This window comes from Falco peregrinus, chromosome 1 (assembly GCF_023634155.1).
Source record: "Falco peregrinus isolate bFalPer1 chromosome 1, bFalPer1.pri, whole genome shotgun sequence".
Classification (NCBI taxonomy): Eukaryota; Metazoa; Chordata; class Aves; order Falconiformes; family Falconidae; genus Falco; species Falco peregrinus.
In genome coordinates this window covers 50929776-50942976 of record NC_073721.1, presented here as the reverse complement: position 1 = coordinate 50942976, position 13201 = coordinate 50929776, and the positions used below count along the sequence as shown (strand labels likewise).

The window sequence follows — 13201 nt, the reverse complement described above, 5'->3', positions numbered from 1 at the left end:
CGGGGCCCCGGCCCCGCCGCGGCGCCATTGGCCCGAAGTTCCCTCATGTGATGCGGAGGGCGGCGGGAGCCCGCCCCGCCCCGCCCGGCCGCGCCGCCGGCCCCGGTGCCGGCCAGGGCTCCGCCTCGGTGCGGGGGTCCGCGCACCGGAGCCGCGGGCTGGGCGCACCTCGGCTGCGGCAGCCCGAGCTGGGCGGCGGGGCGGCCGCCGAGCGCCGGCCCCGGCCCGGCGAAGTGCTGCCCTGCAGCCTCGCCGTGCGCGGCAGTGAGGCACCGGCGGCGCCCGGCACAAGGCGGGGCCGGCCCGGCCTGGCGGTCCGTTTTCGCACGGAGGAGCGGTAACACCGTGTCGTGACCCCCGCGGGCACGGGACCGCCAGGCCCCTGCTCTGGCTGTGGCTGTGGCTGTGTGGCCAGGAGGCGTCCCCGGTGGCGTGGCCGGGCTCGCCAGCGGCAGCTCCCCGCGGCCCGGCTCCCCGGTGCGGTCGCGTCTGAACCGAGTGGCTTTTTTGGGCGGTGTAAGTGACGCCGTGTCACGGCAGCAGCGCCCTAGCCGTTTCCCTGTTAGAACTGCTAACAAGGCGGTGTGCACAGTGACCTGGGATCTCACTGCAGCTCCGGCGCGAGGGTGGTCCACAAAAACCATTGTGTCTGAGCAGCGTTAGCGTGATGTACAGCTCTGCTAGTCATTAGCCCGTGACCTCTGTCAGGAGCCTGTCACACAGCTGATGCCCACTGACCGACTCAGCACCCTGTCAGGGCTTTTGGCCCCCTGTGTGCTCAGGGTGTCCTTTTCTCCCAGGTGAGCCCCTGTGGACGCCACTCCGGGATGCCCGACGTGCCTGAGCGTGCCGATGTTCTCAGCAGGCACTGGCACGGGGAAGGGGTGAGGTACACGCACGGCTGCAATGGCAAGGCCCAGTGCTTGTCTTCCAACTGTTCGTACAGCCATGCTCTTTGCTGTTTACAGGAGTGATCAGAAATGTGAATTGTGTAGAATCCAAGGGGTAGAGGTTTATGTGTGCTCCAAGTGATCTCATCTGGGTTCCCTCCAATAATTTTTGAGTGATCAATTGTGATTTTTTGTGATACAGATAATTCCGCAGCTGGATTTTTGAACGTTGTTGGACAGGACCCTTTATGTGACTTTCACATCAGCAAGGCAAAATTTTGGCCACAGGTGGACAGTGCACAACTCCCTGTCTCCATCTCAGGAGCGTAATCGTCCTGAGTTTCTTGGCATCTCTGAGTACTTGTAAGTCAGTGGGAGATGGGCAAGAGCCAAAAATCCAGAAACATGTAATTAAGAGAGGGAGAAAAAATCCCAGAGAATTAATATTGGTTCACTGACTGCGACCCTACATGTTCAAGTATTTTGTGGTATTAGCAGCTCATTCTGGCACTTACGCTGGGATGGGTTCTGTGGTCAGCCTCCTGTCTTTGCCAAGTTTTTCTGTTTCCAGGCAGGCTTCCTTTTTTTTCTTCCAAGTTATAACTTTGCATTACCTTCCTATTTAAATATTCACATATTTATGCTAATCCCTCTTTTATACAGCGTAACTCAAAATGGGCTTTGTTTCAGGTATGTAAATCCACCTATTTGTTTCTGTCCAATATGCTGCTCTAGATACACATCTCACCTGCACATTCATCCGTTTAGTTCTTTGTTGGGGATCTTTTGTGTGGTCTTTATGCTGTTTTTTCGTGTGTACTTAGAACATTTCATGGCACCTTTTACCTTGTACGAATCTCTATTTAAAAAATATCTGTTGACCTGAATTAATAACCTAGATTTTGTGTGCAAATGTCCTTGGACTGATTGAGCAAGATTCAGGCTTCTGGTTCTCCTAAGCCCAAAGAGGAGGAGATGCCACCCAGTCAGCCTATGCTTGTGCTTCCTTTGATGCTAATGCCAGCAAAGCTCAACTAGTAAGGGAAAAAACCCTAACACAGCCACTACTGGTGAGTCTCTGCATCGATTCTGCAATACTGCATTTTAACTGAGGCATGCATGAACCTGTCATTGTGCTGGGCTGCTGACAATTTCTCCTCATTACCCTCCTGTTGCCACAAGAGCATTCCTATATAAGTGGGAGCATCTGGACTTCGCTTGGGATAGTTACATTTTTAAATCTGATAGAAAGAACAGGATGAAATAACAAGAATGGTCTCTTTATTTCTGTTCTGGTGCTCTCCAGTATCCCGCAGCTTATAAAATCCTTTGGGTAGGGGGCAAGAAACATCTCATGGGAACCCTGAGAAAAATAAGGCATCTGTGATTTAATAAAGCTTGCAGTGCCAGACTCTGTTAGATCACAATTGAATGGAGGTGTTTAATATTCCATGTTCATTAACTTCTGTGAACTTTTCATAGGGCTTAGCTCTTCTAAGGCTAATGGTTTGGATCTGTGTTTGAGAATTGAGTTTGAGGGCTGCTAAACTTAAAAAGCTGTTAACTTTCTAGGCTGTTTTTTGGGCAAATAAAATTCTTTGACTCCATTGAAGGTAAGAAAGCTATATGCCTTTTCTTCTGGATAATAAAACTGCGCAAATATGTGGAATTAAACAGTTACACAGTGCATCGTCATGGATTTAGTATAAACAAACCCCTACTAGCATTACTCCTTCTTGACGTGAACAGTTAGCCAAACTTCATAGTGGGTGTTTGCATCAGATGGAGGTACTGAGCTAGTTATTCCTTTGATGTGCAAAGCACATAGAAAGTCCCATTTCTCTGAACACAGTAGGAGTGAAGCACCAAAGACAGCTTCTTGGCTCAGAGCTTCAAGTGTTTTTGCAGAGAACAGGTTTGTATCAGCTTTCTTTTTCAGGCAGAGGCAGCAAGATTTCTTTCCTTCCCTTTCTGTCACAGGGATGCACATTTCTGTCTGCACTGACATTTACTCTGCATGTAAATCCCTCTTCCTATATAGCTTCGGTTTTTGAAGGGACCTCAAATGTGGTGTACATCAGGTAGTGGGTATTACGTGCAGGGTGTTCTTTAATTGTTTTGTCAGTTGTTTGCAGGGAAGGTATAGCTGTTGCTCCTGCCTGATCCTGTCAGGTGTCTTCCAAACCAACTTTCACAACTCAAGAGTCACAGAGGCAATGCACGCTTCTCAAAGGAGAACTGGTCTTGATGCTAAGAATTTTTCCTCCCTTTTGCTAACCATTTTAAGCACTTATTTCTGCACAGCAGAGCTGCAAAGATTTTAAATGATAAAGATGCGACGTATCAAAAACAACCAGACAGACATCCAGTAATGGCAGACAAAACCTCCGTTACAGGAAATCACTTCCAAATCATACTTGTAAGATCTGAGAGGTCTGTGCATGTTTACTGTCTTAGCAGATCTGGTTTTGTTGTGCAACTTTATCAACAATATTAATACTAATTTGTGCTGGTGCAATTTTTAGGGTGAAGTTTCCAGTGTACTATCATGCCAGCAGTACCACTGCAGTGTGCCAGTGGACATCCCTTTGAGATTTAGCGGCTGAATTCACTTGCCATTCTTCAGGAGATGTGCATTTTCTTGAAAGCAGAACATTTCTGTATACATTTAATAAAGTGGCAGAATGAAGCAAAGTATGCCTAATTCATAGTTACTCAGAAACAGCAGTTACTCCTGTAAAGTTTCAACAGTTAAGACCAAAGAGACTTAACTGACTTACTGATGGCTTTATAGGACAGAGGGATGAATACAGGTGAATCATATAGGGTATGCATCAAAGCAATAAATCCTTTCTCTAATTTCAATGACTTTGAATTTTATCTCAGTTATATAGAATAGTTGTTTAAGAGTTTGGGAGGTTTTTTTAATGCATGATACTAACAACCAGCTTCTGTCCCCTCCTCCTACAGAACTGGATGAGCTGATGTGGAGGAAGGGGAGGACAGCATGTTAGTGGAGGCAGAAAATTGTATATTGCAGTTGGATTTCCAGAATTTCAGACATATTCTGCTTCCCTTACAATTGCTTTCTTCACTCAGGGAAGCAAAATTAAACAGTATTACTACAAAGCAAAATGTTGCCTTTTCTTGATATCTTAAGACAGTCAGTGTTATGACACTGACTTAGTGGGGAACAGTGTGTCAGGAGTTTTCCACAACTTCATGAAACTGTCATACAAAGTTGCTGTAAGGTCAGAAGGTTATGTGTGTGTCTGTGTCCCCGTTCTAGCAAGCTGTGCTCTCCCCTAGTGAAAAAAAGATCTGGTAGCAAAGGGAGGTAAAGATTTATATTCCCCACTATGTAACTGCCCAACCTTCGTTTAAATGATCTTGAGCCTCTATTTAACAGAAAAAATGGGGAGAAATCAGAAGCCCTAAACATTGCCAAATCTGAACTTTTCTGTGTAGGTAAACTATCAAAATACAGATGGATAAAGTAGTTCAGAAATGTGTTTTGACCTGCAGTTCCTCTTGTTTGCTTCACATCAGGTAACTATCACTCAAGATCATGAGGTGATAAACTAATATCTTAGTTTAACCAGGTAAGCCTGGGGGCATCAAGCATGTCCTATAAATGCTGCTGTATGATGACATACAGAGGCAAGAATAGATAAATTAGGTACTGTTCACGGAAATTGTGTGATGTTGCTCTCTGTTGTATTGAGGATTTGACGAAAACAGAAAACTCCCAAGCAAAAGCTTTAAGTGAGTCTCTGAAGCTGCCACATGACGTGAACTCGGACGTGCCATGTGGAACTGTCATTGTTTCAGACCCCTCAGCCTCATATGTGTCCTCTGAAAGTACAGGGTCTGCTTGGTTGGATGATTAGACTGTTGCTTAAGAAGAAATGGAAGCTTCATGTCTTGAAGGCTCAGCTTAGCATTGTGGCCAGGCAATCTGCCCATTAGAATTGCAAGCCTCTTTCATGCATGGCCAGTTCCAAAGTTCTGTGCAGCAGGATTTAGGAATGAAAAATGTCATCTACAATTATGCATATTTTCATCATCTTCTATCATGCAAATCCCCTCACCCCAAGTGTGCAGCAAATGTTTTGTTTGCATATGTAGGTCAACTACAAATCTTCAGTGGTCTAACATAAACATTGGAAGCATAGGTTGATGTATACCGATTTAAACCCAGTCTGAAGCATACCACCACCACTGACATTTTCCAAGTGCAGTCTCTTTACTAGATATGTTTTCTTCTGATTTTTCATTTTATAAAGCATTGCTTGCTTATTGATTTGTGAAGGTACAACTGACAGAAGATGCTATCATTGAAAAGGAATTATTAACTTCAGACATGGATGGATAGTTCTTAATGAGTAACTTTTTTTTTATTATAATAGCTTCAGGAATGAGTTCTTTCTCAAAATGGTACATTAAAGTATTTCAGGAAATAATTGTTATTTTGCCATGCTACTTAGTGTTTTCCTTGTCTTGGCTATCTTTAAAAAAGAAAAATATAGAAAAGAATACATTTGTTGTCTTTATGATGCTAGGTAAAAGAAAATTTGATGCAGACTCAGTAACCAAAAAGCTTACTAGAAGAAATTAAATTTATTATTTAAGAAAAATGTTACTTATTTAACCCATCAGCTTGATGTGTTTGCACATCTAACTCATGGATTCTGTATACCACAAGTTGGCAGTACAGTTCACCTCAGTATGAGTTACTTGGATCAGCACGGTATCATGATGTGAAACTCTCACTGTTCAGTTCACTGTCTGGGAAAGTGTAATTCTTAGAATTAGGTTTTCAGTGAGAATATCCCTGCAAATACATGCAGAGCACCTGTTAGCACAGTTCAGGGAAACAAGCTGATCTCTGGAGTGATACGCCGTATGTTATGCATCAGTGGTCTGCATCTGTAAAATTGCTTTATTAACAGACTGATCCTTGGATCTGACAGTTACCTAGGCACATCATGGGAAGGTGTGTATTTGCACACACAAACGTCAGGTTAACCATGTCATGGTATAAGGACCCAGTAACTTACAATTTAGGATAAATGAGAGTGAACTTGTTGGCTTAAGAGATGTACATATCTGTATAAATACGGTACCATCAAACAGTATCCTTCCCCATTCCCATAAAATTAGACTAGCAACTCTGTTATGTTTGATATCCTGATTTTAACTGATGAAAGTACAGGGGCATTACATTAGCAGTCAGATCAGGGCTCTTACAAGGCCAAAATACTGCGGTTGAAATTGAAACATCTCTTGAAGGTATGTGATACTGTACCGGTAAATGTACATGTATAACAATACTCTTCCAAATTCCCTCCTGTGTAAGAAAACACACTTTGTTCTGTCCTGCCTACAAATACCATCACCACTGTGACCCTGGAAGATGATTCAGAAAAAAAAATTAATCGATATTTTTCCCAGCACTTAACAGATGTACAGTTCTCCTAGATAGAATACACATTCTTTTGCACTTAATGTCACAAGATAGTAACAATTTGATCTTATCAACAATTCCCTCTGAGCAAGGGTCTGGGGAAATAAGCTTGTGTTTGAGAACACACAGTAACTTTACATTTGCCCTCTTCACAGGGGACAGATGATCTGAAGTTTTGTATTTCTCTCCTGCTGCTAGATCCAGTTTGCAGTATTCAGTGGGATACACTCTCCTTCTGCATTACCTTGCTACCTTATTACTACTCAACCTATACTTTACTTCTCTACCTTGCAGTACCTGAACACCATGCACAGCCTGACTTCATGCTGAACACTACAGACCATCTCTGTTTATCTCAACATGAAATGAAGGTTTTATCCTTACAATACAGTATAAACCAGGTATCTGATATATTAGTTTCTCTGGTAGAGAAACAACTAGTATATTATTAGCCTGTAAGAAATGTGGATATATCATAATTAGATATAAAAATATTTTCCCTTTGCAATCATTTTGTTTGGTATTTCCCGTGCTCCAAAGCCTGTTAGTGCCATGGCCCATCTTAACTATTTCATTACTTCAGCACTGCTGACAACAGATCGTACTTGCTGGAATTACAGACCCGTCTGAGATCCTGCTGGCACAGGGGAATGCTCCCAAGTTTTTAATAAAAGAATTGTCACAGCTATACCAAAAAAAAAAAAAAAAAAGGTACATCACTTAATAGCTTAATAAATCACTTAATAAAAACCACCAAGAGCAAACTACATGACCTCAGCTTTCCTGGTCACTTCACATTGTAAGACACAGCACTGTAATTAATTAATTAATTAATTTTGTTTCTTCATTGTCCACAAAAGTATATGGCAGAAGATAGGGGATGCACTGAAAAAATATTTGTAGTGTTAGGATTGCAGGTGAAGCTCTAGTTTGCTGTTGAAATAAGACAGTATCTTGGTGATTAAACTTTCTTCTTCCTAAACAACTGCTGACTTCCGGAAAAGGGTCCACACGTGTGGGACCACAGTTACGGGCACATTGTGTCTCATGTCTTGGTTTCTATAAAACACCAGGGAGCATGTGAGGTGAGAATGAAAGATTAATCCAGATGTTCCTGAAACCTGATCTAGCAGGGTGAAAGATACATTCGTATCTCCTCCTGGTCTGAGGAGTTCCACAGTCTGGCACTTAATCTTGATGTAACCTTTTAATTTTAACATGCAGCTAACTGGAAGTCCCAAATGTTGCTGCATTCATTTAAATTTTGCTTTCATTCCAATGTTTTCTTCCGATGTCCCGTTTCAGTCCTGCTCTACGCCAGGCGCACGACCCTAGTGACAGCTCCTTCACACAGAATTCTGATTATCCCTGCCTTCCCCCGCCCCTTCCCCCGCCCCTTCCCCCGCCCCTTCCCCCGCCCCTTCCCCCGCCCCTCCCCCCGCCCCTCCCCCCGCCCCTTCCCCCGCCCCTTCCCCCGCCCCTTCCCCCGCCCGCCCGGCCGCATTTCCCAGGGCGCAGCGCCACCGCGCTGCCGCCGCTTCCCCACCCCGCTCCGCGGGCCTGCCCTGCAGGTAGCGCCCCCTCGCTCACATGTGCGCCAATTTTAACTGATACCGATGCGAGAAAATACAGTGAGAAACCTAAAACTCTACCGGCAGGAGCTGCACAGATAACAGGAACCATCACCAGGCACGCAGGGGACTCACTGCCTGGAGAGAAGGTCTGGGGCTTGGCCCGCTCAGCACTTCAGAAGGGACAGTTAGTACAGATGTTGGTGAGCTCCACAAGAACGTAAATCAGTACCCTTCTGACAAGGACGTGCTAATTGCTAAAAGAAAAACTACTGAAGTGATAAGACTCAAGGACACTAGGATAAAATAATTGTGGTAGTGTGAGATCATGTCCTACTCAAATGGCCCCCCCGAAGAGAGTGAATCCCCTGCTCTGGGAGCATGCCCAGTTAATTAATGAACTGTACCTTTAAATTGAAGGAAAAAAGTAACCAGTAATTAGTAGGTGTAGACTTTGGGCAGAACTAACCAACTTCACTGTATAAATACGTACTGTGAGTACAACTCGGTGTGCAAGATAGGAGCCATCCCCCTTGCACCTGGCACCGCAACAAACATGTCTGCTTTTTAACTTATTGAGTTTAATTCCACACATCAATACTGGGAGGGATTCAGCTATCTGCATTGTAAAGCAGTTTTTGTATTTTCTTGCTGTGCGTTTGACTCACTGCGCGCCCATTCCCCGCGGCTTTTGATTATAAATAATTCAATAAAATACAGAAACCAATCAAAGCATACAGCAGACACCAGTCCAGGGCACTAAGCCGGTCATGACTGGACGAGGGTGAGGAAACTCAAGCGACGCCGGTCCGAAGCAGAGCAGCAAGGTTTTGTCCCGGCTTAACGGCGGCAGGACCCCCACCTCACAGGAAAATCACCCCGCCACACGAAAAAAAATGGATTTAATTTCTAAACCGCGCGGGCAGGGGCAGCGGTAGCGAAGTCAGCGGCCCTCAGGCGCGGCAAGAGCCGCACGCCCGCCCCTAGGCGGACACCGCCACCCCCGGCGGCGACTTCCCGCCCAGCGCCGCCCGCTTCCAAGATGGCCGCCGCGCCCCACCCCGAGCCTGTTCCGAAATGGCCTCCCCGGAAGTAGGCCGGCGGCCCTGCCCGCTCCCAAAATGGCCGAGGCGGCCGCAGCGCGTCATTACCGGCGGGGCGGAGCGAGGCGTGTCACCGCCTCACGGCGATTGGCCCCTCGCGCGGCCCGTCCGCCAGCTCCGCTCTCATGGCAACGGGCGGGGAGCGGGGGTGGCGGTCGGGCCGAGGCAGCGCGCCGCGGGATGGAGCCGGCCGGGGCCCCGCCGCAGGGCTGCGGCCCTGCCCGGGAGGCGGAGGAGCCCCCGGGGTCCCCGGCCCTCCCCCCTGAGGAGCTGCAGGGCGACCAGCCAGCCAGGCAGTCCCCGGGGGAAGAGGCGCTGCCCGCCGCGGCCGGCCGGGAGCGGGGCTGCCGAGGGGCCGGCCCGCAGGGCCCGCCGGGGCGGGCGGCGCGGGGCAGGGGGCGGCGGGCGCCGGGCCGGCGCGGCGGGGAGGAAGGGGTCCGGGCCGCCCGGCGGCCCCGCGTCACGGTGGACAGCTCCAAGGCCAAGACCTCGCTGGAGGCGCTGAAGATCAGCCTGCGGCAGCTGCGCTGGAGGGAGGTGAGCGTCCGCCCGGCCCGCGGGAGGCTGCCGGGGCCGCCCTCCCCTTCCCCGCCTGCCCCTGGCTGCGGCAGGGCCCCGGCCCTGCCCTCCGCTCCGCCCGCGGCGCTGCCGCCGGGGCAGCCCACCCCCCGGTGCCGTGGGCTCTGCCGCGGCCAGGCGCCTCTGCTCCTCCTCCGCCTCCCCGGCCGGGCAGGAGCAGGCTGCTGGGGCCCGGCTGGTGTCACCCCGGCCCGGGGCTTCTCTAATTCACTGTCACCTCTGGAGGCTGATGTGATTCATGATCAAGATTGCCATCGCCAGTTATGCAAGCCAAAATGGGGGTAGTCGGATGTTACGGTTTAAAGCTTGAACTGATCATTGGAAAGGGCTAGAAAGAAACCTGCCCCTCTGCATAAATGTTTGGCGTGTTGTGTCCCTTTCCGTTTCTTTCCTTTCACCCTTCCCGCACAATGCGCGTACAGAAATCAGGCTCGTGAGCGTGGAGGGAAAGGTATAACCTGCCAGATCAGCTGGCTAATCCGTGGCAAAGACTCCGCATCGCGGATTATCCTGGAGACGTGTCAAAGAGCACTGCATATGAATGAAATATTAAACCTCCTAATAACGCATACATAACAGGCTTTAGCCTTCTAAATTATTGTATGTAGAGAAGACAGGCTTTTTTTCCCCCCCCCTACAGCTTGAGTCATGTGTTCTTTTTGTGATGTGTGGATTCAGCGTCTGCCTGTCAGTGGCGAGCTGGGGTGATGACAGTACAGGAGCTGGCACAAAACTGATGCTTTTGAACTCCTTATTTAAAACTCTGAAGAGATTTCTAATGTATATCTTACTATAGATGCTAAATCATACTCAAATTGTAAAGATTTTATTTCCATAATAACTTTATAAATGGCTTTATAGAAGTTGAGATGGCTTGTAGGAGCCTTTTGAGGAGCTACTGTAAGAAAAAGGGTACTTGTAATCCATTTAGAAGAGGGAAGCTGGAGGGGACATAAACTGGAAGGATAAAACCTGAGGATGAGTTGTTTCTTCGTGTGCAGAACTAGGGTGCAGCTGCGTCATCTGGGCACCTGCTCCACTTAACAAAGCTGCCTCTGGGATGCCTGCTCACAAGATACAAATATTTCTGTGTACCTGAGGCTTTTTTAATGAAATTAAATGTCTTGGGGTAGACAGTCTGTGTTGTGCCTAACCTCAGAGTTAAATGCCACAAATTTATTTTCTGGAGGGTTGAGTGGCAGTAAATATTACCTAAGTTTATTTGTAATGTCCTAAATACTAGTACCACAAAGACATAGATGCTTCTCGCCAGGTAGAGTAATGCTTTCTCATTCTCTGTTTTCGTAAAATTTTATTTCAAGATTTTTGTTACTTAAATCCAGTGGGAGAATATAAAAATCTCGTTGCACAAATGCTCCAGTTCTCAACTCCTGGTCTTAGAGCAAAGTAGTAAGGAGACAGCGGAGGCGTGACATTAAAACCTGTTACGCTTACCTCTTTTAGCCCTCAGTGTACCTGTGGAGTGTCTGTCAGCAGCCTTGCTCCATGTTCTGCTCTGTGGCATACAGAGCAAGGGGGACTTCACACATAATTTCTTCTTACTTATTGTCAAGTTTTACGTTCAGAGTGCCTGGTACCATTCCAGTGAGTGTTTCTGAATTACTGATTTAAGTTAGCCTCACAAGTTATGTTGGTAATGAGCCATACTTAGTGGTTAATTTTGTCTTTTCTGTTTCCTGAGGTTTTACTGTTTTGCATATCTGTCTTGCACTTGGTATTCTGTCCTACAAATTGATTTGTTTCATGTGCTCTTGTTCCTCTTTTGAGTATCTGCACTGTATTAACCAGCATTCTCCTTCCTGCTCTGCGTCCCCCAACAGCAATTGCTTTTACTTCATCTTTTTTAGTTTACTGTCTCCCTCAATATCCCGTCTCCTCCATCCATTAGCTTGGTCAATATTTTTTCATTTAGTCTGTTGCTTCCTCTTCTGGCCACTTCATACTCTTAATAAAGAGACCTAATAAGGAATTTTGCAATGCTAGACTGTACCATCTAGGTGGCCAGCAATTCATTCCCTGTAAACAAGTCACTGTAATGTATTGCTGTATATTTTTCAGCTTATAAATAGGTTAATAAGTATGAACGTGATATTTCTCAAGGAAGTGTTTTGTTTTTTTCTTTATTTCCCTCCTACCTACCCACCCCGCCCCAAAGGTGGGAAGAGTAATGAAAGGGGAACTGATATTAGCTATGATTCTTAACCAGTAGTTTTTATATTGTGGAAAGTGTGAGGGTAAAAGTCTTCTAGGATGGGAGCAAGGCAGACTGTTGACTTCAGGCTAGCAGACTTTGAGTAGACACAGGGAATCAGTAGGCAAAATCTCATCTAGATTTGAAGAGGAAAATAACATTAAGAAGAGAAATCAAAGGAAAACTCTTTTATTCAAGTTACATATAATTTTGAAAGCTCTCCCTTTCAAATGTTTAGAAAAATAGCACTGAAGTATTTGTTCAAACAGCTATCGTTGGTGCCGGAGAGCCTTGGAAATAGTTGCACTGTTCCAGCAGTACCAGCAGAGGGGACACATGATGTCTCTTGCAGGATCCATAAAAATAATTTGAAAAAAATCTTAAAGTGGTAATGAGATGCACATATTGTTAATACTGATGTTTCAGGGACTGGTATTGTACTTGTCATCCCTTGTATAATACTTTTCAAGGTGATTGTGTCTTGGGGTTTGATGTAGTATATTTGATCCTCCTTCTGCCTCACTGTTTTTTTCCCCATTGCTGCTTTTGCTTTGTTTCTGTTTTTCTCTGTGTTTGCTGCTGGTTGTGTTGGCTTGAACGTTTTGTGGGGCAGGAGACATTATGCTAGGCTTTTTAAAGCGAGCTCCTTTTTATTGATAACTTTTTCTGTCTAATGGATACCATCATTACAGTGTCATACAGGCTTTTGGTTGGTGGGGGGGTTTTTTTGGGTTTTTGTTTGTTTGTTTGTTTTAAGTTGTATGTTCTGGAATCTCCTTGCAGTAGTTACGCTGACTTGCTGGAAGAGCTTTGTTTGAGTAATAGTATGTTCCCTGATAATTTGTAGAAGTATGACATAACACACCATGTGAGTACAGAATTGTCCACATGGTAGTAGTTCATTTTAGTAAACTAACATATGGTAAATGCCATTACAAGACACAAAAAAAAAAAAACAAACCAAAAAAATCCCAATACTCTAAACATGGCTAATATTGATCAACAGTTTGTTCTATGGCACTGATACATGAGGAAGAGGTGAAAGTCTGAGAGAGCATGATTTGACTGTTGAGATTCTGTTATCAAAAGCAAAACACAGTAAAAAAAGTTGGGTTTTTTTCCAGCTGTAGGAATTTTGAGTAAATTAAATTATCAACCATGATAGTTTTGCCTGGGCAACGTGCAGGGGAGGACCTTTTAAAAAGCATTGCAGAATTTTAATGTGCATGCCAGTGAAGCAATTACTCCCATCACTAGATTGGACTATCTGATTTGGTGTGTCAGATTCTTTAAATGAACATGATATGCCAAATGAAATAATAGGCACAAATTGAGCTTGCATCCTGAGTTTATTCATCACTTAATGAATTATTTCTTCG

The 13201-nt window shown here is 45.8% G+C and overlaps 1 protein-coding gene across 1 annotated transcript in view; it reads left to right on the top strand.

The window, feature by feature from the left end:
• Nucleotides 1–9107: 9107 nt before the first annotated feature.
• TTLL11 (tubulin tyrosine ligase like 11) overlaps nt 9108–13201 on the top strand; it is a 50326-nt gene continuing 46232 nt past the window's right edge. The window contains exon 1 of the mRNA XM_055814113.1: nt 9108–9568. Coding sequence (XP_055670088.1) covers nt 9212–9568 — 357 coding nt within the window. The 5' untranslated portion in view covers nt 9108–9211. The remainder of the gene's footprint in view (nt 9569–13201) is intronic.